The sequence below is a fragment of the Lampetra planeri genome, chromosome 16, assembly GCF_965212315.1.
Source record: "Lampetra planeri chromosome 16, kcLamPlan1.2.h2, whole genome shotgun sequence".
NCBI classification, from domain to species: domain Eukaryota; kingdom Metazoa; phylum Chordata; class Hyperoartia; order Petromyzontiformes; family Petromyzontidae; genus Lampetra; species Lampetra planeri.
Genome location: NC_136122.1, coordinates 11,796,395 through 11,823,807, shown reverse-complemented (window position 1 = coordinate 11,823,807; position 27,413 = coordinate 11,796,395). Strand labels below are relative to the sequence as shown.

Here is a 27,413-nt window from a genome sequence, read left to right as displayed (position 1 = left end):
CGCTTGCACGCCAAGGGTTTAATTTCAGCCACGGCGAAGGTCACGCGACCTGTCTGGGTTTTTGACGCATTTCAGAATCAGAATATTTATTTATCCTGGAAAAATCCCATGAGCTATGACGCTCTATTTCACAGGCGTCTAGTCGTTTCACGGATGTGAATCCGAGACGTCACAAAGTAGTCCTGAAAGAGCCTGCAGGTTGCCAACACCTGGGCTAGAAAATAACAACGTTCTGTACAGTCCCGGTTGCACGTGACCAGTGGATATGCACATCACTGGTTGAAGAGACAATCAGTTATCGGGCAGCGACCAGGGGACAAGGGAGTCGACAGCACGGATTGCCGGAGGGGCGGAGGAAATTCCAGATGACGACAAGCAAAAGCAGAGGACGTCCGCTTGCTGCTGCTGCTGCTGAGATTGGGCGTTGACATCACCAGTTCCTCGTGTGAAGGAGCTAAAGACGTGTCACGTGGTGGCATCCGTCGCAGCGCCGTGTGAGAGATGGCAACATCTCGGGGAGGAGGAGGCCTTCACCGAAGCGGTCGATTGATCGTGGCTGATGGTAATGATGATGATGATGACCCACCGAATTAATCAAAACAGTTCGTAAATATTTTGAGTGGACATAATTCGTTTAGACTCTGAGCTATTAAATATAATTCGAGCACGTACACCAAACGAGCAGTGCATTTCAATTCAACAAAGACACACAGCATGATAGGAAACTCTCGACCTTTCGAAATTAACATTAAGCATCAGTCAGTACATGTTGTAAATAGACTACCGCTCACTTTGGCAGTGCAGCTAAGGCAATATCATTTACGTTCTACATTTGACGTACACTACTGTGTATAAACATTTACGAATATCATGTAGGCCCACTGCCAGCTAATACTGTTTAAGCAAGTGCTGTTAGCGAGCACCTATTAAGGCTGCCAACATCACAGAATCAAGAATCTGTATTTATCCTGGAGGAATCCGATGAGCTATAAAGCTCTTTTTCACACGAGGGGGGGAGGGGGGGGGGGCTGTGGCCAGCACCACACAACACCCAAATGCCAGGTACTCATTTTAGGCTGAGTCAACTTAGGTGAGACTCTCAAGTTCGAATAGCAAATATATACAAAGAGCCCGATATACATTAGATTCACACAACTCGACAAGCATGCATACATATGCCTGTGATTCGGTGCTTCGGAGGGAAGGGGTTGGCGGATCACGTAGAGATTTGTGAAACTCCCAAACTCGCTGGACCGCGATGTGGTCAGGAGATAACAGTACAGCAAGTGGGCTTGTCAACTCATACGTAAGATCCCCTTTCCATCATACGTGGTGTGTTTTTTTACGGGTTCTCAGATTTCTTGCCACATGAAAAGCAAACCCTCATGAATGGGATTAGCCCAACATTCCAATTTTCGCAGGACCTTCCTGGAAATGAGTCGTGAGACTCAGCGAGGCTTTCCTCAGTAAACAATTGTACTATTTTTTAAAACTAATTCTAGGTAGGGATTGGTGGACTGCAAGAAGATCATTAACTGATCCATACCCCCAACATCCAGCACAAGCAGATATTAAATGGTAGTTACAGCAAGTAGGTTCAGCATGGGCTCTCTCAGTTACTCCCCTCCCCACAAACATCTATCGCGACGAGTCTGCTTCTGGCGTGTTTAGCGGCCTCCATCGGGATTATCCCTCCGGTGTGTAGGCGGTGCAACTGCACCAAAGCCTGCGGACTGGCAGAGCCACCGGGCTATGAAGGAGTGGGTGGCAGGGGGTGAATTTGAGATGGGGACACCCATTTAATGAATTGCACAGGGGGGGGGGGGCACGTGAAGCACGCGAGGCTACTATGGGTGTCTATGTAAGTCTACGGGTTCTCTGTGCGAGTCCTATAGGTGCTACTACGGCTACGTGAGTCTCTAGGCTAGGGGCACCCAATGCCACCCATGCCACCCATGCCTTGCCACTGCACCACAACTCTGTTGCGGGGCGTCACCGGTGGGAGCGGGCGGGTGACACGCGTAACAATGAAGACACCAACGAGCGCAGCGATCTCCAACGACCCGACTCCTGCGTTCGACTCCCCCCCCCCCGCCAACAACAAAGACAAAGATCCCCCGTATAGCCTGTAACAGACTGTAGGGGTAAGTGCTGTTAGCGAGCACCTATGAAGGCCGGCACAGCACACGACGGGGTGGGTGGCCAATCACGCCCGGCCGCCTTTGTCTCCCCAGTTGCGATGTTTACACACCGCACCAGGCACTCATTTGGGGCCGAGTCGACTTAGGGGAGGCCCAGGACCGGCTCAAACAATCGTCGCTGGTTGTTGGCCGTGAGCGGGAATCGAACCCCGCTCGTCAGATCCGTAGCCCAGCGCGCTGACCGCTATACCACCGCTCCCCCACGCCAACCGCCCCCCCCCTCCATCGTCGAGTCACGCGGCCCGGCCGGCCACGCGCGTGAAGTGCGGCACGCGCTGCAGGGGCGCCGGGTGCGAGCGCAGCCACGTGGCGCCGCGGTGCACGGAGCCCGAGTCGGCGTCCCTCCAGCGGCACCGCGGGCACGGCAGGTAGACGTCGCGGTGCACGGCGCCCCAGCGGGTCACCGGAGCCACCAGCAACTGTGTGGCGGGTGCAGTGGTGGCGGGTGCAGTGGTGGCGGCAGCAGCAGCAGCGACAGCGGCAGCAGCAGCAGCAGCGGCAGAAACGTCAGCGCCAACGTCAAACAACGTTGTTGCGATCGTTAAGCAGAAGCTGCAGCGGTGGGAACAACATCGCCGTCAAGATTAGCAGCAGCAGCAACGGCTAGTGGGGACTTGCATCAATATCACAAGCAGCAGCAGCAGCCACAAAAACAGAGGCCAGCGGTGAAACTGTCCGCGGATACATGGGCGTATTATCCAATAGGCACAGGAGGCAATGTGCTTCGCGCCTACGAAAAAAATGTGACAACATAAAAAATGTAACCAAGACATCTTCTTGAATAAATATGTACAGAGTAAGGATAGGCACGGTGCATGTACAAAGATGCAGAGTCGTGTCAGTGTTAATGTGGTTTTTTTTCTTCATAAGGTGAGAGAGAAATTAACACCGGACATGAAATTTTCCCATGTTTTTTCATTGCAAAAAAAAACATGTGCAATAAATTCAAACAAATTCTGCTTCTCTGCGGAACACAGCGTGCTCCCATTGGATGATGTCACGGCCTAAATAGTGGACGGAGCGGTAACGACATCGGTGCAGAGGCTGGACGAAGTGCCGCGTGAAACAAGCGGAGTGACAGCGGCGGTAGTAACATGGGGCAGCATCAGCAGCACCAACTGCAGATCGTTTTCACTGAGGGCCGGCGAAACATAAGTGTCTAGGGCCTACAAGAATTTAAAATGTCCCGTTGAGGCAGGATCTGTCACGGCAAGATGGGGCGATGGCCGGGCGGTCGAGACAAACCACAGAGCGGCAGGCAAAGAAAGGAGCGAGAATGCGACCCGAGACGACGTCCCCTGCGGAGATGGAGCGATGAAATCAGCTCGTGTGCAGGAGCTCGATGGATCGCCGTTACCTCGCGCGAATGTGTGGGATGGTGAGGGCTTGGGGAGAGGCCTTCATTCAGCAGCGGATCAATCACGGTCGATAGCGATGATGAGGCCGTTCGGGGTGGAACGGTAGCACAGGGATGAGCGCACAGCGCTACGAATCCAACCACACGAGTTCGATCCCCGCTCACGAACAACACTGGTGACGATTATCTGAACCGTTCCTTGGTCTCCCCTGACGCGGTGTGTAAACATCGCCACTCGGGAGACAAAGGCGGCCGGGCGTGGTGCTGGCCACCCACCCCCTCGTGTGCCGTGCCCGGCCTTCAGAGGTGCCCGTTCGCAGCATTTGCCCCAACAGTCTGTTCAGGATAAACGTGTGAATCAAATGTGTTTGTTTGTGAGATCGCGCCCTCTTGTGGCTGCGTGGTGTGAGTTGTAATGAATCCGGTTGATGACCCTCACAGCGCGTCCGAGAAGTCCCGCTGGTGTTTCCTCCGGCCGCCTTTGTCACCCTCGTGGCGGTGTGTACACACCGCACCAGGTACTCATTTACGGCTGAGTCGACCTAGGCGAAAGCCAGGACCGGGTTAGATAATCGTCACCGGTGTTCGTGGCCGTGAGCGAGAATCGAACTTGGGCCGCAGGGTTCGTAACACGCGGTCGCTAGAAGGATCATCCCGATGCGGCACAGTCCACACCGGCTTAGCGAGTGCTGTACCGGTATTCGCGAGCTTGCTGTCCGCGATTTGGGCTATCGGCGAATCGCATCTGGAACTCTACACGGCCGCATCGAGAGAGAGATGAGATAAAGTGATGACGCGTGGCATCATAATTTAAGTAAAGTTAATTCATGAACTATTATTTAAAGTTTAATATTAGTTTGTATTTCCTTTGTTTATTAAAACCAACGTTCATTTGTGTGTATTATGATAATTGTAATATATTTAATCGCTTATTTATATATTTTTCCGCGAAACGTGCTGTTCACGAGTGATCTCCGGAAGGTAACCCTCGCCGTGAATAACGAGGGAATGGCTGTACCTGCAGTCCATCGGCAAAAATCGCTCCACCGTCTTGCGCAGCGGTGGCCAACTGTTTATTTAATCCACCACGTGCCGCTCTGTCGAAGGGGCGTAACGTAGCACATGCTATCGTAGCAGCTAACAAGAATAATGCATGTCGCCCGTACTGTGCCGAAAACTGTCAGTATATTTACACTCATAATATATCCACTTGTCTCTTTGCAGAACTCACGACTCCTTTTTGGCACTTGCTCTGTTGCAGGTTGGCCACCCCTGGACTCGAGCGAGCAGGATTGGTGCGGTGCGGTGCCCTCACCGTGTCTCCCAGCAGGAACTCGTCGTTGACGCTCAGCGCGACGGGGTCACGTGGGTCGAGCCACCACAGGGGACGCACGAGGGGCAGCCCCGCCTGCGCGGGGCTCTCGGCCAAGCGGCGCAGCAGAGGCGCCACGAGGGAGCGGTGCAGCGAGGCCAGGCGCAGGGAGAGCGACGCGGTCTGCGGGAACAGTACGGGGTCGGCGGGGTTAACATACCTGTCAACATATTTTTGGTTTTTTCGGTAAAAGTCACGTAGAAGGGAGATAATAAAATAATATAAATATAAAACAATAAAAATTATCACGACGTTTCGGCTACAACACAAGCAGGACGGCTGCTTGCGTTGTAGCCGAAACGTCGTGAGAATTATTTTATTATGTTTTATTTTTATTATTTTATTTTTTATTACGTTTTATTTTTATTATTTTATTATTTCCCTTCTACGTGACTTTACCGAAAGAACCAAGAAGATGAATCCCTGCAATCACGAAAGCTTTAAATCGAAATGTCAACATATTCTTGGTTCTTTCGCTAAAGTCACGTAGAAGGGAGATAATAAAATAAAATAATATAAATATAAAACAATAAAAATTCTCACGACGTTTCGACTGAAACACAAGCAATCATCATCAGGTGTGACATCCACACCTGTCAACACCTTATCAGCGCCTTTTATTGGTCACCCCGTGCCCTTATCAATCTCAACGTTCATCCTACAAAGTCCCATCACAAGGGAGAAACGCAAACAAATCTACACATTTGTTTTGCCCGTATTCAAACGGCTGTGCTCCGTATGGACCTGAAAACTCAATTTCCCCGTATAAGAATGCGGGGTAAACCATATGGGTTGACAGCTATCGTCTAAGGTTGGGGGGTAATAAAAATAATAGTCTTTAATCATAATGGTTTCTAAACTACACGGCTTCTGCTTGCTCAGGCAAACGTTGGCGTGCCTACTTCTCTCCGTTGGGGGAAATTCCACATTCTTGAGCCAGTGTCGGAAATTCTACATTCCTATGACTGCTGTCAGTCTGTCTTTAGGAGATAAAAAAAGATAAAAACACACAACAGCTGTTGGCCTCTCACCAAGTTTGTAGCGTTACCAGCTAAATCATTATTTATTTATTTACCAGGTAAGGTCCACTCAGCTATATAGCTCTTTTTCAAACGCGACCCGGCCCCAAACGATAGTTGAACAAAGTGGCTGATGATCTATACATTTATAGCAGCCAAATACTCTAAACGCACGTTGATTCTACATGTGGAGGGAAAAACCTGGAGGACCCGGAAAAGAATTCACACGACCACGGGGAGAGAGACACTGCAGACTCCAAATATGCAGCAGGCGTCAGGGTTGGCATCGAACCCACGACCTCCTGTATACCAGGCGAGGTAGTTAACATCTCATAGCCACCGTTTCATTAGAGCATACATCAGACCACTGGCATCGCGGAGCGCTTTACACGTGATCACGGTTCGGGGCAGTGTTTACTTTCATCTGGAACAATTCGGAATGCTGTTTCTCGTAGTTATTTTGGCACGCCACACCCATGTGGCCTAGCAGCGTTACATTAAATATCGTGTAAGACATTAAGAACTAGTTTGAGGTGACACGTGGGCGAGGGTTTAGGCTTACTGTACCACGTTATTTTATTTTTTATTTTACTTGTATTAATTTAAATGTTTTACCTATGTGACTTTACCGAAAAAACCTAAGAATATGTACCACATTTATGGGACACTAAAGCGGGACACACGGTGAGCTGGAAGCCCCTTCCCCTCTGTCGGTACCACCCACTTTTACATTGTCACGCCCACTCAACTGCTAACACCGTGCACACAGTGGATTCACTCCCCCTCAGGTTTTCCATGCCCACTACTCATAGGCCCTGCCTACTCCTCTGTCAGCCCCTCCCACTGCCCAGGTAGCCCCACCCATTGCCGAGCATGCAGCCAGAACATTTTCAACTGTGACGAAATCTTGACTTTCGTAAAGTCTTCCGTACACCAGGACAGACTGTCTGAAACCAACAGGACTGCCTCGGCCAAATTAATAGATTTGGTAGCTTGACGCTATGGGTCGTGGTCGAGTGGTGTCAAATGAAATGGCACGTGAGGTGGCCAGGTAATATCCGGCTCATGCTATTGGGCAGTCGGCAGAGCTGCCTGGGTAGTGGGCGGGGCTACCTGAGTAGTGGGTGGGGCCTGTGATCAGTGGGCGGGGCATACATCAGAGAGAGCGAATCCACTCGCCGTGTGGGTGGGGATAGTGCTGAGAGTGGGTATGGCCGAGTGAAAGTGGGCGGTGGCGATGAAGGGTCTATCAGCACACCACGTGTCCCGGTTGAGCCTCCCAGAAATTTGTTAGCATGATCATCATCATCGACGTCGCCCTCACCTCGTTGTCGTAGTGCCAGGGCGGCGTGAGGAAGGACATCACGGGCAGGAAGGCCATGATCTGCATCCACCGAACAAACAGCATCTTCTCCGGAGGCGGCCCTCGGCTCGCCGTGCCTCCTGCCCAAACGCGTTGGCCGGACCAAGTTCAATACCCCCCCCCCACCCCGATTCCCTCTCAGCACGCAACAGCAGCCGCAGCAACGGACAGGTATACTCGTTCGAGGTGCGTACGTTCATAGCTACACGCAAACAGGTAAAGCGATGGTAATGAGGATTTTGATGAGGATCACGTTGATTCAATCTAGATTTGAAGTTTTCGTGACTGCAGGGATGCATACTCTTTGGTTCTTTCGGTAAAGTCACGTGGGTATAAAATAAAATAAATTAAATCACGACGTTTCGGGCGCAACACAAGCGTCCGTCATCAGGTGGGACAACCACCCTCCCTGGCTCTTCTCGCTGGCTGCTCCCCCCCTTCTCTTACCTACATGGCCTCTTGTTGCAGCAGTCCTTTGCCCACTTCAGCAATTGGTTCTTGCTGTGGTTGTCCCACCTGATGACGGACGCTTGTGTTGCGCCCGAAACGTCGTGATTTAATTTATTTTGTTTTATACCCACGTGACTTTACCGAAAGAACCAAAGAGTATGGATCACGTTGATGTCTCCTAAATAAAGCACGAAATATTTCCACAGAAAAGGCCACTTATCTACAAAAAAAAAAATTTGGTATGTAGCCAACCGTGCTAATCGGAGGTGCGGGAAGGACAACAAACTAAACACAAAAATCAGTTTAAAAAAAATTAGTTTTCAATCTCGATTTAAAAGCGCATAGCTCCAGTGGCATCCTAATATCGGAAGGAAGAGCGTTCCAGACGGCCGCAGGATCGCATCTGAAAGCGCCACACGATGCGGTGACCATTTTTGTTTGATGGCCAGCCAAAAGCTGCTGCAGCGAGGATAAGGGGCCGTCCATAAATGACGTCACGCGATTTTGGACGATTTTACCCCCCCCCTCGTCACACGACGTCACAAAAAGTCAGAACCCCCTCAAATATGACGTCACAAAGCTCTGCCTCCCCCCCCCAAAAATCAAACATGCTTCAAATTACTTAAAACTATTGTCATTGTAGTGCGTATTTAATGTGGCGCTGCACTCTGAAGTTGTATGAGAAAACATTTATTAAAAAGTCTATTTCATTAAGTAGAACGTGTTGTCTATTTAAAGTTGCGCATTTTGATGTTACGTCACATTTCTCAAACCCCCCCCTCCCTCGTCACACATCGTCACAAATGTCTAACCCCCCCCCCCCCCCCCCAGGTGCGTGACGTCATTTATGGACGGCCCCTAACCGGAGTTCGCGTGATGGGTTCTGCTCCATGACGAGATCAGCGAGGTATTGTGGTTTATTTGTGGCAATAGCGGTTGTATTCCATCCGCGCTCTCGTTGTCACCGTCGAGGAAAGGAGAAATTCCGCGCGGAGTTCGCACAGGACAGGGTAACAATCTCCACGTGTTAGAGAACGCTCTGCGGAGGTTGACACTGCAGAACAACTTGTGAGGTTCCTACAATTGCCGCTCATCCACGCGAGGTGGCGCCACCTTCTAACGCACCTTCCTCTCCTTGCAATCAAACCGACAAATATCGCCCACGTTGTTCAAGGTGATGTAGAACAGGTGCGTCACCTCTGGTAGATTTTGACGAGCAATGTTTTTTGGTATATTTTTGCGTGTCGGAGTAGCCCAAATGTCTGGAGAAAGAAAAAAACAAACCGCTCATAATAAACCACAACAGATGGAGCGCCGTACGGGCTTGCTATTGTTTATGTGATCCCTCCTTCACCGCCACCACCAACCCGAATTGACCAGCGTGGTGAAGTATGGTCAAGCCAGCCCCATGATCGACACGGCGTGGTATAAGAGAGACCTTAATCCAGCACCGGACTGACTAAGGGAGTGTTGAGGTTATTTAAAGACTTGCCGTGTGCTGCCCCCCACAGACACCATCCGTGCATTCCGTGTTGGAGCGCATGTGTACCAGTGAGTGCCTGCTACGCGGGGTGAGAACATCAGCGCTGGGAAGACAAAGGCGGCCGCGCGTGGTGTTGGCCACCCCACCATCGCTGATATCACTTGCCTCAACAAAGCCTATACGAGGGGTGGTGGTGGTGGTATTTGTAGTTGTGTCTGTGCGTGTGATCGGTGCTTCTGTTTGGCCGCATAAAGGGGGCTAAACAGGCACGACACGGGCTGGAGAAGAGATGGAGCTGATGCGGTACGGGAAGATGTGGAGCTGAGTGGACGTGTCGATGACTGGCACCAGCGGTGTCAAGATCGGCCTCTATGGAGGAGGTTCGTGAAGGACGCTACTGGGCTGTTGCAAGCAATTGCTCTCCAGCAACAACGGAGGGCAGAGGAGTGACGCTCACAACAACGAGCGGAGCGCCGGGCGGCAAAAACTCAGCAAGTTGGCACAGTAGAGGCACAAATGGTGCATCTACCAGTCATCTCAGTCAGTTAACCCATGGAACCTGGCTCTGACCCGTCATCTGTCATGGAGCCTTCGACACTTCACGTGGCCTCAAAGTGCACCTGGCCTGGCACGGGTGCCGTGGTGACGTCACCGCTACTTAGTTGCGAATGGAGGTGGTTGTTGCTGCGATAGATGCCAACTTGGCACAGCAGGGGCTGTAGGGCAATGACGGTGCATCTCTGCCACTCACATCACTGAGTCAACTCATAACACCTGGGTGTGTCCCGTGGCCCCCTTGCCAGCAGCGAGCCTTTCACATTTCACGCGCCATCAAAGTTGTTGTTGTTGTTGTGTCCTGTTGTATGTGTGCGTGAGACAGACTGCGTCATCTCTCACCCGCGGCGTCGGGGATGAAGTAGCGGTATCCGTGCAGGCTGGCGAGGAGCGCCGACGGGATGAGAGCGCCAATACCTCGAGGACCCCAGTTGGACTCCAGTGCGGGTAGTGCCACGTATAGCGGGAACTCGCTACTCCTGGAGCAGAGAGACAAGGCGACTGAGCCGACGGCTGAGCCACCCGTGAGTGAGTCAGTCTGCCTCCGAGTGATTCGGTTAATGCTCGGGCAGTCTGCGAGTTTGTTCGTTGAGGGGTCAGTCTGTTCGTCAGTATTAGAGCGAGTCAGTTAATTGGGTCAGTCTATTCGAACAATTCGTCAGTCTGTCAGTCGATGAGTGGGTTAGCCTGTCTTTCAGTCGGTGAATGAATCACCCATTCAATTAGCGAGCTAGCAATCAGCGAGTCGGTGAATGAATCACTCATTCAAATAGCGAGCTAGCAATCAGGGAGTCAGGCGGTCACTACCGAAGAAGGAGACACACCCCTAATGAGCCTGTGGTCAGTACTTGATCTGCTATGCGGTGAGTTCCACAGTGAGTTGAAAGGTTGAGGGGTTTTGTAATTATCGCGGCAACATGAGAGATACCCGCAGACACACCGATATAAAACGTCCTGAGAATTGTCATGGGTGCTACAGTGGGGCTCGCTTCAAGACTCGAAGTCAAGTTCTACCCCACACCACCCCGTGTGCAGCATAACAAAGTGTTCAGCAAACACCGTCAATAAACGTCAAAGCGCCACTTACGGTAGGGCGAGCAAGTGAGACAAATATCCTGTTGTCTAACGTCTCAGCCGACGACGATGAGCACTTTGCAACCAAGTTGGGCGTTAGGGTGGAGTGTTTATGAGCGATTAGGGGTGTATTGATTAGGGGTGTATTGATTCACCCCTTCTGTACCCCCCTCCCCACCCCCTCCACTATCATCACCCTGCAACCCCCCCCCCCCCCATGATTCAAGCTCAAGACTTCATTTGTCTCGATCGTAGTGTTCGGTTCGTACCGCCTGCCTCGTTTGTATTGTTCCGCAGTGTTTGCGTGATTTGTTCGCATTGCCTGCCTTGGCTCGATTGTCCGTCTTGCTTGCACCCTTCCCAAACAAAATTGTCTGTCTCGACTGAACTCTCTCGTTTGTCTCATTCGTAACGCTTGCCTTCGTTTCCTCCGTCTAATGTCTCAAGTTTTTAAAACACGCATCAAACCGCGCAATGATTTAAAAATTTTCCCCGGCCGGGAATCTGGCTGGGGTCACTGGGTTCACAATGCAAGGCGCTAACCACCGTTCCGCCCCCAATGCACGCCACCAAAATAAAGCACTCTTACAAACAGAACGTTGTTGTGACTGCAGAGCTAAACATTCACCCGCACAAAAAAGACAAAAAGGACTAAAAAGATCCTCTGTATAGCCTTTACCAAACTGTTGGGGTGAGTTCTGTTCGTGAGCACCAATGAAGGTCAGCACGGCATACAAGGGGGTGGGTGGCCAGCACCACGTCCAGCTGCTAACTTTATCTCCCCAGTGATGATGTTTGCGCACCACACCACCTACTCATCTGAGGCCGAGTCGAGTCACTCAAGGTCCAGCAGGACCGGTTCAAATATTCGCCGCCGTAATTCTGTCGCGAGCGAGAACCCAACTCGGCTCGCCGGGTCCATAGCGCCGCACTAACCGCGGCGCCACCGCTCCCCCCCCCCCCTCGCACCACATGGCTGACCGTCCCACCTGCACGCGTCCGAGACGACGGTCCCGTTTCCGACGGTCATGGCGATCCGCGAGAACCTCCGCATGGCGTCACTGCCCCTCTCCTCTCCGCGCGCACCGCGGCACGGCACGGCGGGGCCCGGGGGCTCGGTGCCGGCGAGCAGCAGGGAGAGGCGACCGGCGCCCGTCCACGAGAGGGCCGCGCCGGCGTGCGACTCCAGCCAGCGCCACGACATCTCCCGCGTCACGTCCAGCTGGAGGGACAGGCGGCCGTCGCGTCGCGCCAGCCGGGGCGTCTGCACGACGCACGGAGCGAGACGCACGTGGCGAGACGCACGTGGCGAGGCGCACGTGGCGAGACGCACGTGGCGAGGCGCACGTGGTAAGACGCACGGGGTGGTAGAGGCGGCGTCGTTATCGGCACTGCGGTCGTGGATCCCGGCGCCAGCGTTGTCGTGATTGTCATCATCGTCGTCATCTGCATTTACGTCGCTGTCATCGGAATAGACGATGGGTGTGAACGTTATTTCGCCTGGGGCTGGGATATTAAGTGATAATAATTGAAATTGTCAGGCTGAATATTTCCAATATTTTCGAAAAATCACGCCTGAATATGAGAGAGCACAAGGTTGCCTCCTGCAGAACGCGTGGCAGGCTGATGCCCTCAAGTGCACAGGTTCAAGTTTTGCGTCAGTCTTACCATGCACATAAAGGGATGGAGAAACGTGCAGCAGATGATGATGATGCAACCTACAGATATATCCATCATCGTAAAATAAGTAGGCAACCACTTCATGAGAACTCAACAAACAGTGGTTGTCCTCTGCAGGAAATACTTTCCCCCACCCCTGCCATAGGAACGTGGAATTACAAGCCCGGCGCTGGGGAATGAGATTTTTTTAGTACCGCGTCTCCTCCGTGGGGCGCGGGATCCGAAACCCACAGCTGCTCTGCGTCGCGGCTCCTCAGGCTGGTGTCGAACTCGGGGTTGTCGGCTCGGAGGAACGGAGAGGCGGCCACGCACAGCGACACGCCAGCCGGCAGTGGCGTGGGCGCCGGGTCGACCGCCTGCGCCAACAGCTCGCACGGCAAAACATCGGCAAATAAAGTTACGCGTATTTAGCAAATACGGAAGCTGGCGGATAGCTTCCCCACGCGATACGAATGTGGAGTTTGCACTCACTGGCTTTGGGGCCATAAATGGATGGGAGCAATGCAAGGCGTACATTTTTATTTGATTAGGAAATGGTTCCTGGCATTCAGTTTTTCCTCCAGCTTTAGTAAATAAATCAACAACTCGACGAGGATCTGGCCACGAACATCCCTGTGCAAGAGTTTTAAGACTCAGTCACTAACCTGCACGCCACTAACATTATTAACATGTATTATGGGATGTCCAGTTGGATTTTGGATAATAAAGAAACATTAATCAATAGCCTGTCAAAGCAATGAATAGCAACAAATAACGTTCTAAGTCCCATCAACGTATGAGCCTTCCAGACCAACGTATTGCAGCAGAGTTTGTTCAAACAGGAGGGTACGCTGTGGACTGGTCTTCGGCTTTGTAAGTCTCATCAGCAGAGTGTGGCCCGTTCGACAAACGCTGCCGGGGAGGAAAAATATTGTTCCCGGATATGCCGATAAGGTGACAGCCGTAAATGGAATTTCATTTTATTTTTTCGCTGGTAAAATAGACACTTGGTATTTAATAACGCATTTCGTGATTTACTTGTGCGTGTTTTATCGACGGCATTCGCCTATGATAAGTGCGATGCTATGGCCAAACGAGCATTCATTATTTACAACGTGGTGTGGGCTAATGCACGAGGCCGTCGGACATAGACACACACATAACTCGTCATCGCTTAGAAGGCAAAGGTGTAGCCCTGCAATTACCTGCTTACGTCACTGCTGGCAGAAGGGCCTCAACAGAGGGAGTTTAATACAGCCCCTCCAGAGGATTGCTTGGCCTACTCTTCCACACTGACTGGAAGAGGTGAGAGTACCCACACTTGACATCCCCACACGCGACCTGTCTGTACGTTGAACTTCTTTCGCACCGTACGTAGCCAACCGTGCTCATCGGAGGTGCGGGGGAAGGACAACAAACTAAAAGACAAAACGCGATTTTAAAGAAATGAGCTTTCTATCTAGATTTAAAAGCGCACGGCTCCAGTGGCTTCGTGGTGGGGTCCACCACACTGCCTCCTGCCGCGCCAGGAGGTAGAATCGAACCGGCGACCCTCCAGATTGCCAGTCCAGCGTGCCATCCAGTACACCACGATATTTCATCGCTTAAGGGGTACAATATTGCCGTCTGGTCATTATGCCCAGTGAGGTGAGGTTTTTTTTTTTATAGCCTCTTCACACCAGCAAAGTAATACGTTTAGCAGCGGAGGGAATGTCCGATTTGCCACGCGAGTTTGTGACTTACTCGGGTTACTCGGCCAAGAGGCGTCGCTGTAAAACAACAACAGCCACCGCCGTTCGCCACTAAAGCAACATCACCACACACCTGTGCCAGGCTAGGTGCATTTTGAGGCTGTGTGAAGTGTCACACCCTCGCTGGCAGCAGGTCAAGGAGCAGACCCGCGTGTCACAGGTTGACTGACCGAGATGACGGTCAGATGCTCCACCTGCGTTGCTCGGTGTGCCACCTCGCGATGTTTTAGTCGCCCCGGCGCTTTGCTCGTTGTTGTGAGAGTCACTCTCTCCTTTGACCCTCATTTGTAGACATATGCAACGACAACGATCCCCCATACTGTGTAGCCCAGGGGTCAGCAACCAAAACGCAACAAGAAGAGCCATTTCTTTTGGAATTCGGTAAAAAAAAACTACATTTCAAGAGCCGCGATGCACTGTGTGGTGAATACGAGATGGTGGTCCTGAATAGATAACGTCACGAAACAGTCCTTGATGAGCCACAGGTTGTCGACCCCTGCCCCTGGTGAACTGGACGGACTTCCATGGTCAGGGGTCTGCAACCAAAGTAATAAGAAGAAGAAGAGACATTTTGCTGTTCTAATTTCTAAGAGCCGCACGCGGTTCCGGAGCCAGCAGGGCCAAGCGCCGTTAGTTGAACCGCTTCTGGTGTGACCAGGGGGTTGCGTGCCGCTTCCGAACATCGATGGGGCCGCACTGCTTCGCGACAGCCCGCCGTGTGAATGCGGCGAGCGGCAGACCGTGGCGGATTGCCCTGCGCGCGCCGGAGCAGGAAGGCTGTCACGTGGCTCTGTGGCTACGTGGGCTTTCGTCCGCTCGCTCGCACGCAATATTACAATGACGAACATGTTTACATACTCGTTTGTGTTTTTTCTTCTTTTTGTTCTTGCATATCTGGCGCTCTAACCGTTCGACAGCCGCGTGGAAAAGCATTCGCAAGATCAACAAGCGCCGTTAGCAGCGTTGCACCTATCGAGGGCGGCACCGCCGCACGCGGATGGCTCACCGCGTGGCTCACCGGCGCCGATGTCGCCGCTCGTGGCAGATGTGCGGCCGCCTCCCCCAGGCTGATGACGCTGTCTCCCATGGCGTGCTTGTGGAGCTTCCTCGCCAGCCCTCGCACGGCCCGGTGGAGCGCGGCAGGGTCGGCCGGGGCACGCGGCAGGTGCCACAGCAGGCTCCTACGGGCGGCACGGCCACGAATCGCCAGCATGGGGGTCGGTCGCGGGGGGGGGGGGGGGGGGGAGCACAAGCTACAGGTGGCGCTGGTCGCAGGTGTACAAAGATTAAGCCAAATTCTGAACAGATGACTATGACTTGACAAAGCACGAGGCTGGTCAGAGGTTCAAATCCTGTAAAGGCACAACAGACGGCGCATTCATCCCTTGCCTGGAGGGAACCGCGTCCAGGGAAAATACGCCATGGTGGAGGCCCTCATCCAGCGGTACATTCGTCTGTTTAATCTACCAAACATCTCCTGGTTTGGCCGGGACAGTCCTGTTGTTTCAGAAAGTCTGTCCCAGTGTCCAAATGTATACACTATGTGGAAACATTGGGATTTTTTTTGGGAGGGGAGCTTGGAGAGGGGAATAGGTGAGGGCCTGTGTCAGAAAAGGGCCACTCCGCTGTGTGGGATGTGCTAGTAATTGAATGGGCGTGGCCTGGTTAAAAGTGGGCGGGGCTGACGAGGTGAAGGGAGAGGCTCGCCACGTGCTCCTCGTGAGCTTAACAGAAATGTTAAATAATAATCGTGAGCATCTTTGTGTTGACTGTAAGTAACAAAGCATATATTTATATTTATTTTAAAATGTAAATAATTATTATCATAAAAAGTAACTAAATAAATAATACATTTAACCAAGGCTCCTGAAATGATGCATTCCCAGAAGGCCTTGTGGTTGACGGGACAGATTTAAGAAGGAAATATAATGTCTGCCTATTTATTTTGCAGCCAGAAGTGTTTCAGGCCTTCACAATCTTTGGACATCATTGTTTTGCCGAGGCCTGACGCTGCGTGTTCCATCGTGCTCTGTGCAGCGCCCGTTACCAGAGGAGGTCTGGAAGGGGAGTCGAACCCGGCGCCGCGTAGAACCTGGCCCGCATGCCCCTGTGCACGGCCCGAACGTCGCGAGCCGCACACACCGAGTACAGGAGTTTCCGTTGACCTCCGGATGACCCCACAGACGACCTTTCGACCTCCGTATCCCTGGACTCCACCGCTCTCAGGCACAGCTCGAAGTCCCCTCCGTTGGTGTTGGGGGACGTGGGGATGAGGACGGGGATCCCGTCCGTGACAAACAGAGCCACACCTGGAGCATCAAAGAGCAGAAAGGGCGGGGAGGGGAGCAGAGTGAGATGAGATGGAAGACATAGGATGGTGCAGTGTTCTTCATTGCAAGCCCCGCGGGACACGGGCAGCCCCTGGTGGCCTTTCGTGCTGATGTGCGGCCCACGACAATACACAACACGTGAAAACATCCCATCGTGCTATCAACACCCAATGGTTTACAATGTGTGGCGGCGAAAGTACCCCACCCCTGAAAATGTGTGAAGAACGCTGGGTTAGTGTGGAGAGTGGAGTAGATGGAGTTGGGAGAGTGCGGGGAGGGGAGTAGAGTGAGACGAGAGGGTATAGGTTAGGATCGTGAGATGAGAGGAAGGAGGATCTGGAAGTCGGCGAGAGCGATCTTGAAGTTGATCTGGGACTGGATCGGGAGGGTGCCAGTCGTGGGATCGGATGTGGTCTCATTCACGGATGCGGGTGAGAAGTCTGTCAGTGGCATTTTGAATCATCCGCTGATTGGAGGTGGGAGATTTGTGGAGGTTGTCGCGGAGGTAGTTGTCGGGTTGATCACGAGGGGTCAGCGATAGCAGGGGGGTGGGGGGGCGGGGTAAGGAATTGGACTATTCGCGGGAGATGTGTGTACGTTGAACTTATTTCGCACCGTACGTAGCCAACGGTGCTAATCGGACGTGCGAAACGAGAAGAGAGGTGAAATGGCCGGTCCCATCCACTATTCACCTCACCGTCACCCAACATCTCCCACTCGGTCACTCAGTCGCTCACAGCTGTTTTGAGGGTGTTATGCACCGCGATTTTGCGTAAACATCTCATGCGACGGGACAATCGCTTGCGGACGAGGGAGAGAGCGGAGGCGCGGCGCGTGCAGGGAGGATCGAGTGACGTGCGCTGCCGCAAGAGAAAGTTAAAAATAAATGGAACTTGTCCGTATTAATGTCTGGAAGCAGTATTACCGGCAGCTGTGCCCCCCCGCCGCCCCCCAGCCTTGCAGCTGATTAGCGCAGGGACCTCCCCCAGGGAACCACCACCATAAACGTTTACAGAATTCCTTTCTTCCCTAGGTGTGGTGTTTGTTGAAATGTTTAACGTTAAAGACCCCAATGATGTCGCCATTCGCAAGCTGGTGGCCTTGTGAGCCGAGTTCATACATTTGTCCACAAGGTCGATAATATTAAAGTCTCCTTGTTGATCCACTGCTGGACGACGGCCTCCCAACACCGTGTCGGCCATGGGAGGGGCGTTAAATTGGCCATACTTCACCACGCTCTTCAGCTTGGGTTGGTGTCGGGGTTGGCCCAGGACTGGTTCGGTTTGGATCGGATGTCACTTGCTGCCGGTCAAACTCGGCTGGCCGGGGTTCAGACCACCGTGTGCCATCCACCGCGTCGCCATTCCAATACAACCAGCATGATCTCGTTACGACGTGACTTCAACACACGTCTAACGTCCCAAATATAGGGCAGTTACCTTTATTTAACAAATGACCCCAGGACTGAATAGCTCTTCATTTCCAGTAATGAAAGCATCTGGCCTGCGTGTCCTCTGGCTGTTTGTGATGAGTACGAATCTGCGTCCATCAGAACAAAGAGACTTTAAAATTCACAAAGAGGAGCGATCTCGTGATGCCATTACCCGGTTTGGCCGATACTTTCTATCACCACCGTATTTCTCATTAATGCCAATTTAGAACTCGCCGAGCCTCAACACGTATTGAGGAGGGTCCTGATACATTGAGATATTTGGCCAATTCCAAGTGACGGGTTTTTGGCTTCGTGCTGGAAGGACAGTGGAGAACACTCAAAGTTCTGCACAGATGGATTAAATAATCAATTCTTGTTACTGCCACCTCATTGGCCCAAGCTTACAAAGCATGGTTAATCAACTTAGGTTATTCATAATACAGTTTTTTTTTTGGGTTAGATCGCAATGTATAAAAAAATCGCAATGTATAAAAAAAACCCTCTATCATGGATGATATTTGTCGTGAAAGCCTTCGTGTTAAACCAACTGAGGTCAATTGTGTAAAACCGCATAGCAGCATCGGTCCCCTTATTGGCAGAATCTACCCATCTGTGAAACATAGCGGCTCCTTCTTAGCACTATGGGAATGGCGCAAACAGCAAATGTACGATCTTATCCACGTCGTTATTTTTTGTAATTATCATTATTTCTCCAAAAATCAGACGCCAAATAATTATTGGGCAACAGAAGCCGATTCGATCCCACAGAGGTTTACGCGATGGATTTAACATGTAGGCTTTTGCGACCAATATCATCCATAATAGGTTTTGTGTGGGTTAGATCGCGTAAATATATAGGCGTCGTTAAACCCGCCACCACCCGACACAGCCAATTAGTAAGGTTTGTCACGTAAACAGAACGTGCCAATTTTTTACTAGCACAGCAAACCGGTGTGCTGGAGAGCAAATCCACATTTACAATCTGAGTACGACGTTTTGCCAATAAAACCGGCATCATCAGGCAGCAGCCAGATTTGTGGAGAAATCCTCCCTGTTTCGTTCCTTAACTCACGTCTCTGTGTGCGTAAACATGTCATCCCAACGGCTGGATGGTATCTTAGGGGGTCCTGCCGAGCGTGAGTAAGCGGTAGAGTAGGCTCGGAATTCTCTCTATCTTTCACTCTCTCTACATCAAGGCACCGCTGGGGGGGTAACGCGATGCCCGCATCTTGGCGTTGACCAAAGATGCGCACAGTTTTGTGGCGGGGGCGGGAATGTGGAAAGTGCGGGAGGGCACGCGGTGGGAGGGGAGGGTGGTGGAAGCCGTCTGTGTGAGTCCACCCCTGCTATGCAGAGATTGTAGAGGGGGATAAAATCCACTTCGGGTTTTCAGCCTCGGATGATGCAGTGCAGGTAGATAATGGATATCAGCAATGAAAACAAACATCTCCAATCCAGGATTAGATTAAGTTTGGATAGGGGCCCAGGGCTGTAATAGCTTTGGTGGGTGTCCCTCCTTGTATCTTCAATTCCTTCCTTGGGCTGTTCAAGCACCACCCACCCCAAAGCCAAACACTGCGATGTTATTCACCTTGGTTATTTCAGTTAGTTTTTTTAAAGTGATATACGAATTGTAAAGCAAAAGCAAAGGTAACACGAAGGTTTGGGGGACGTATTTGCCGAACCGTTGATTGATCGTGGCTGATAATGATGATGTTGTTGTTGATGATGAACAGAGACTGAGCAAGCAAGCTGGATGGATCATAGAACTGAGCCGGCACTTCTGAATCCTGAGTTTGAATCCGGATTTCTCTCCACCTGTGTGTTGATCTTCTGTATGTGTGTACGTTGCACTTCTTTTGCACCGTACGTAGCCAACCGTGCTAATCGGAGGTGCGGGTAAAGAACAAAAAGCAGTTATAAAGAAATTCGATTTCAGAGTTAGTGGTCTCAGCCCAGTGCCCAATGACTACTACCATCCCCAAACCCGACCCCTCCCCTAACTTAGTTCTTCGTTTAATTTGGCATAAAATAAATCTATGATAATAAAAAAATATATATAATCAGTTTGGATTAACATTTGTTTGTGGCAGCATGTAAAGAGGAGTTGTGCCCTTTCGTAAATAGAAAAGGTCACTTGCAGGGATCTCACAATATCGTTACGTGATATCACTTTCAACGGGATGTTCTCTAGCACTGCCCTTCGAGAGTTCCAAATAGAATCTTCGCCTCGTAACATGACGCCAGTAGCACAACTGAAATAAAAATTGTCTCGGTTTTTTATTTATTTATAAAAATATAACAGCTGTGGGGTATATCTTTCCGTTTCGGCGGATGCACCCTATTTTAAGTGAGCGACAGCACAACTTGCGAGACGATGCGACTTGTGAGAGAGAGACAGAGAGAGAGACACAGAGAGAGAGACAGAGAGACTTTTTTACTTTTAAAAAAACTTTCATTGCCGCTAGCAGCAACAGCACTGGAGGCGATTCCGATATGAAATACACAAAGTCACCAGCAAACAAATAATCGCTATAAATCCACGCGTTGTGGCGCTAAATGCAGCGCGCACAACACGAAAGAAAAGCCACGTGGTAGTGGTGGTGGTGGTCATTGCGCACACCACGGTGACGAGCGAGCGTCTCAGAAGGTGAACATGAGGTTGCCGTCTACGCTGGTACAGAGGGCTTTTCCGGCTCCCCAGCGTTCTAAAAAGACGTGCACATCACCGATATGTGTGTGGTATGTTTGCTCCAGCCGGAGCCGCGCCTTAAGCAGGCCTCTGAACACTGGAAGCACAGAGCAGCCATCAGTGTCACCTTCCAGCATCTTTTTGCTCGTTCTGTACACCACCATCTTCGCCTGAGCACAGACGAAGTTGGCAAGGTCATGGCGCTTGTTAGCCAGGTAAGGCACCCCATATACGAAGCTGCTGTTGTATAAGGGCACCCCCAGTTTCCTGAAGATGTCCCCCAAAAGGCGGAACATTGGTTTGAGCTGCTGGCAGCGTAAGTACTGGTGGGGCAGAGAGAGAAAGAGAGACACAGAGAGACAGAGAGATGAGGAGAGACAGAGAGAGAGAGAGAGACAGAGAGACACAGAGAGTCACAGAGAGACGAGGAGAGACAGAGAGAGAGACGAGGAGAGAGAGGGAGAGAGGTGACGCCCATGCTGTGTCACCGACTCTTCTCCCTGCACCCACCCATGAGCCTTGTCAACGCACTGCAGAAGCGGGTCCTCGACTTCTTCTGGTCGAGCGGAGGACACCGGGTCGCGGCTGGGGTCCTGGCCCTGCCACTGGACGAGGGCGGTCACGGGCCGGGGTGCGTGCAGAGTCAGCTGGCCACCTTCCGACTGCAGGCCGCGTAAAAGTTCCTGCACGCCATCCCTGCACCGGTCTAGAGCGTCATGGCCTCCTTCCTCCTGAAACAGCTGGGGGGTCTGCAGTGCTCCGAAGAACTATTCTACATGGACCTGCAGGGCCTCCCACTGGGACAGCTGCCACCTTTCTACAGGAGCGTCCTGGAGACATGGAGCTCCCTCGCCATCAGGAGGCTGAGCCAGCCGTGATTGGCTGAGGATTTTGTTTTGAACCGATCCTCAGGAAGCCGCAGACAAAGCTGCCATCCACCACCTCCGGCATGGAGGGCCGTCTCGCCAATGCGCATCTCACCAGGATGGGAGATCTGGTGGAGCCCGGAACATGGGGCCAGTGGCTCGGACCGGCCGAGATGGCCGCAAAGATGGAGCTGCAGTCGCTCCGTGTGGCTACCCGGATCCTGGCCGAAGCCAAGAGGGCCTTCTCAGCGGCAGCGGGGAGAATGCCCCCCATCGGCATCGGGAATGACGAGGCCGCTCTTGGTCCTCCTCCACCGGAGCTCTCCGTCGTGCCCCTGAGTCGCCACTGCCGACAAACGCCACTGCCGACAAACGAAGGCAGCCGGAGCAGCGCCTTGAGCAGGCCCCTGAACACTGACAGCCGTCGGTGTCACCTTGCAGCATCTTTTTCCTCATCGTGTACACCGCCATCTTCGCCTGAGCACAGGCAAAGTTATTTAGAATGACGTCAACAGAAATCAAGTGACCTTTGACAATTTCTTTGAAGGAGACATTCTCCGGTGCAATCGCCACGCTGGCGAGGTTGTCCTCGGTGTGGCTGAAGAAGGCCCGGCCGCCTAGAAAGGGCTGGCATTGAGCCTCCAGAGTGGCATCAAGGTGAGTTTCCTGCTTTGTGTTCCCGACAAAGCGGCAGATCTGGTCTCACCTGTTGTCGCTACGAGCGCTGGTACAGTTCAGACTAGCAACATTAATAGCTGAAGCCATCATGTTGTTTTGTGGTGGTTGTGGTAACAGTAACTGCGGGGGGCCCGGTTACTTCTGAGCAGAAGTAAGCTCCCTCTTCGCCTTGCGCATGAACTCTTTTAGACAGAAGTATTCCTGTGTCTTGAACTCAAACCTGTTGCAATTGTGGAAAATTTGTTGGGAGGGAATAAGGGCTCGACCCTGACTTTACGCTTCCTGAAAGTTTGAACTAGGAAGCGGTGGATTTTCCCAGGTGAATATTGGCACTCGCCGTTGACTTGTGAGTAGCTGACCTCACTCACGTTGTCCTCTCCTTCGGTCTCCGAGACCTCGTCATCAGAGTCCTTCAGCTCGTCAAACTGCGGCTCGGCAGAAACCTCTTTTGCCGTTGGTGATGGCAGGGCCCCATCGGGAACAGGGTGGCTGCCCTCTTGTAGTGGAGGTTCTGTTGCTCTCCTTTCTGGTGAGGTGAGCCGGCCTTTGTCGCCCTCCTGCAGCGTCGCGTCTTTAGGCGCAGCACCGGCTGGTGGTTCCTCTTGCCCGGAGGCTGCTGAGGCGGCGTGCAGCGGTGGCGGCGGCACTTTTCCCACTGTGCTGTCCTCAGGCAGGTCGCCATCGAGCATGTATTTATATATACCCCCCACAGCGCCGTCTAGGACGGCACTCGCTGGGGGGCGTTGCTCGTCCTGTTCTACGACCTGTGGGTCGGGCTCGTAATTGGCAGTGGCCACGCACTTAGAGTTAGGGGCTGCGTGGCCTCCTCTGCTGGGGCCGGGCTTCACACTGCGCTTGCGCGAGGTGACGAGGGTGAAGCTGAATCAGCGTCCTGCTGCTGCAACAGCTGGCAGTTGTGCTGTGGTTGCTGCTGCTGCTGCTGAGGCTGCGGTGGCTGCTGTTGCTGCTGTTGTGGCTGCTGCTGCTGCTGCACAGGCTGTGGCGGCTGCTGCTGCTGCTGGCGCTGTTGCTGGTGCGTGACGTTATTTGCAGGCTGCATGTTTTTAAATTTTGGTTTGCCCATGCAGTTTGCACGGGCATGGCCGAAGCCGCTGCACAGGTAGCAGCGCGGCAACGCGGTGGACGAGTACACAGTGTAGGCATAGCCTTCCGTCGTGTACTTAAAATTCACATTCAGTTCCGTGTTGTTGGCATTTAAAATCATAAAAGTTTGTCGCTGAAACGACAAGATGTGCTCCAGTGCTGGGTCCCGAGGGTACAAGGGCAGCATAATGATGCGGGACACAACTTTGCCAAACCGCTCAAGGTCTCGTTGTAGGTCGGCAGTTTTGAGGTAAGGTGGGGCGTTGGATATGAGCACTTTTTGCGTGGGTGAGGACAGAGTTGGGAGCCAGTGGCGTAAGCTAGCGAGTGCACAGGCGGTCCAATTGCATCCAGCGTGGTCTATGGGCCAGAGCTGCCCAGGCGTGTGGCTACAAAGGGGGTGGAGAGGGGGCATGCCAACCACGACATCCCACTTGTAGGTCCTCCTCCCCTCGCCTCGTCCCCCCTCCCCCCTTGCCCATCGCGCTCTAACCACGAATGCATGCGGGAGCAGCGATGCGGGGAAACACAAAACACACAATGCGCGCACACACACACGCACACACGCACGCGCCTGCACTGTGTACACACACGCGCGGGCCACGCCTGTGTGTACGCGCCGTAGCAATTTAACAGTGGGGTTGACAAAAGCACACACACACACAGAGATTCAGCGGTCAACAGCGCTTCATCTTGAATCCCGGAAAACCCAAGTTCGATTCTCAAAGCTCTGATAGAAGAAAATGTGATTGATTATTGCAATTGTTTTTAATGTTTTGTATAGCACTACTTCGCATTGTGTGTATGTGTTTGTATGTGTATGTGTGGGCCTTCATAGGTGCTCGCTAACAGCACTTGCCCCTACAGTTTGTTAAGGATATATGGGGGATATTTGTCTTTGTGGATGTGTGTATGTGTGTGTGTGTTTATGTGGAGCGGCGGAATAAGCTCGCGTGCAGGAGCCACCTACACGGAGCGGCTGCATCGTGAGAGCGCGAGGGGAGGTGGTAGCTGGGGTGCTAGGGGGGGAGGGTGGGGGAGAGAATAAGGGGTTCGGTACCTGTGGACCCCAAGAAGTACCCCTCCCGCGCGTGCCATGGGGCTCGCCTGTGTCTCCCGTCCGGCTGTGAGCCCGAGACCGCAAGGGGCCAGGACGCGTGCCCATCGGGGGACCAGCCAAACCACGTGCCGTTCGGCAGCACGAAGCAGTTCTACAAGACACATGATCATCATTAGCAACAACATCATCATCAGCAGCAACATCATCATCAGCAGCAACATCATCATCTGCAGCGGCAGCAGCAGCAACAGGATACTTAATATTCACCCTCATCATCATTATCAATCATCATCACAACGTTATCATCACCACCACCAGTGTCTTAGTCATCATTGGTTTGATGTTCAGAAGCATCGGTCACCGTTACAAGAATACATAAAAACAAATAACAGCCTTCATCATGATAATCGTGAGTCGATGTTGAGGGAAAGTGTTGGTAGCGAGCCCATATCAAGGTTGGCACCACACCCAACGGGTGCTGTTTGCACATTACACCACCTACCACAAATCTGCGACGTTTCGAGCAAGGGCCCTTCTTCATAGCACGTAAAAATAGCCCAGAGAGATGCAGTTAATAAGGTTTGGCGACTGAACTTTACACCATGGGTCCTAATTAGAAATGCATTTAGAGCATGTTTATTGTTCACCAGTTTTTAAATAGTAACCGTTGAGTACCAGCCAAGCCATTAAAAACTCAATAAGTAATTTTAGTCCAAGTCAAACGATCAAATGTTGCTGGCACAATGCAATGCAGGAAGGTGTGTCCTGGTCCCAAATCACCGTGTCATTACTTTTTGAAGCTAATTTATCCTCGGTAGGAGGGTAGCTTCCGAGATCTGACCAAATCTGGTGCATTCCAAATGAACTGGTTAGGAGGCTTACACCTTTCAACAGTGACACATTGAAGATATAGATGCCCCATGTACCATTAATGAATATTATTCAGCAAAAGTTGGTACCACCCAAGGTAACACACTTGTCATAGTATGTACCGATGCATTTCCATGGCTAATAAAAGTTAATTGTTTGGTAACACTCTCATTTCTAATTGGTTTTCACGTAATGTACTGTTATTGGCCACATAAAGAAATTGGAACGACCAATATCACGCTCGGTCAGGTGGGTACCGATAAGTGTAGTATCTTGTTTGGGCTCAGGGACTACATACGTACACACACACACGCAAGTGATTATTGATTTGTGCTCAAACCAACGTTATCCAGTGACGGGAATTACACATTTCCTATGGCGGGGCCGAGTGCATCCATCTTCATAATCCACTCATACATGCGCCCGATCTCAGAAGCCAAGCTGAGTTGAGCCTGGACAGTGCCCGGACGGGCGACCGCCGTGCATAGAAGGTGTTATAGGCTGCTGCAGGGCTACGTTATCAGAAGAGTGTTGTGCTATCCTTCTATAGCCATCACGCCGATGCTGCCCATCACCAATCGGCGCTGACCGGTGTGACGTGTGGTGAAAAAATAACAGCACCCTCCCCCCACGATCAGCACGGGTGCGGAGAGGCCGTCATCCAGCAGTGGAGTGGAAACATGTTTTTACATCTTCTTGGTTCTTTCGGTAAAGTCACGTAGAAGGGAAATAAGATGAATCCCTGCAGTCACGAAAGCTTTAAATCGAAATGTTTTTACATATATATGTATAAACAGCACACACGTATTCTTGAAAGACTCAAATGAATTCCTGCAGTCACGAAAACTTTAAGTCAAGTTTTAGCACACACGTACATACAAAGATTTCCCTTCCGCCAGGGCTGTGAGTGAGCTCCGATGGTGTGACCTGAACCAAGCCCGGCAGCATAGCTAGTGCTCAGACACCGCATCAGGTAACGATTTGAGGCTGAGTCGACCTAGGAGGAAGGCTCGGGACCGGTTCAGATAATCGCCACCGGTGTTGGCCGTGAGCAGGAATCGAACTCGGGCCGCCGGGTTTGTAGCGCAGCGCGCTAACCACTACGCTACCGCTCCCTGTAGACGCACAAAGACAAACACTTACACACAGCTCCATCCGCATGCAGTACCTGCAGTGTGGAGCGACAGTCCGGGTAGGTCCACTCCACGTGGTAACAGTCCAAGTGTCCTCCAGCATCCACGCTCTCCGCCCTCACGCGCAGCTCCTCCCCAGCCTCCCACCTCTCACAGAACTCGGGTGGCGACGAAGGCGACGATGTCGATGTTGCCGACGATGATGATGATGATGCTTTTTGCGATGTCGTTGATGAAGACGGCGAAGCGCGCTCTTGACGATTATGTTGGTGATTAATATGATTGTGTTGTTGGTGTTGCTGATGCTGCTGTTGACCAGTTTCCCTGGCGACACAAGTCGCTCGTCTCGAGTTCCACGCAACCTTCTTCACCTCCTCTCCTGCGTCCGGCACCTTGACCGCGGCGCAGCGGATTTCCAGGAGATCTCCAATTTGAGAGGCGCTCGAAATCGGAGCATCTCCGCCGCCATCGTCATCTTCCTCCTCCTCCACCACCTCTGTCGACGCGTCTTCACCACCACCACCACCACCGCCATCATCGCGATCGTCGCGCTGAACGTGGTGCCGAGCCAGCACGAGACGGAGCGCGCGGGCGTCCCAGGCCAAGCCGCTGCGCAGGGACGTCGCCTTGAGGGCCCACGCCCTGTCGGGAGTGTCCACCACCTGCCAGTAGATGATGGCGACGGTCATGAGGAAGAAGATCGCGACGCAGAGGCACGCGACGCCGCCGCGCCACGACTCGTGCATCTCGCCGCGGCTCGGGTAGAGCGCCGTGTCGGGGCGAGAAGAGCGCCGAGACATTTGGGTTGGGAGTGAGATCTTTGTGTGTGGCGGTGTGGGGGGGGGGGGCAGGTGAATGGAGTTGCGGTGTAGCCTGCGAGACGATCCAGGTGGCGAGGACGAATGGAAGAAGGGTGCGGAGGTAATTGGTGCGTGAGTGGGGGGGGTGTTCGTATCTGCTCCGC

At 52.2% G+C, this 27,413-nt stretch overlaps 1 protein-coding gene across 1 annotated transcript; it reads right to left on the bottom strand.

Annotated features, from left to right (window-relative positions):
• Positions 1-640: 640 nt before the first annotated feature.
• Positions 641-27,413, bottom strand: LOC144723058 (SITS-binding protein-like). The gene is made up of 10 exons (XM_078601600.1): positions 26,485-27,413; positions 24,447-24,597; positions 16,332-16,593; positions 15,303-15,465; positions 12,749-12,922; positions 11,864-12,138; positions 10,143-10,279; positions 7,274-7,392; positions 4,874-5,053; positions 641-2,620 (listed from the first exon to the last, which is right to left on the bottom strand). The coding sequence occupies exons 1-10, from the start codon at positions 27,247-27,249 to the stop codon at positions 2,435-2,437; spliced, it is 2,412 nt and encodes an 803-aa protein (XP_078457726.1). The 5' UTR covers positions 27,250-27,413; the 3' UTR covers positions 641-2,434.

What these genes read in the sequence shown, in the direction of transcription:
- LOC144723058 (XM_078601600.1), bottom strand. Translation starts at nt 27,249, where the DNA reads ATGTCTCGGCGCTCTTCTCGCCCCGACACGGCGCTCTACCCGAGCCGC. An exon ending in GAGCGGCGACATCGGCGCCG is followed by an intron (nt 12,923 to 15,302) that starts GTGAGCCACGCG and finishes TTGCCGTGCGAG; the next exon opens with CTGTTGGCGCAGGCGGTCGA. An exon ending in GTCGTCTCGGACGCGTGCAG is followed by an intron (nt 10,280 to 11,863) that starts GTGGGACGGTCA and finishes TCTCTGCTCCAG; the next exon opens with GAGTAGCGAGTTCCCGCTAT.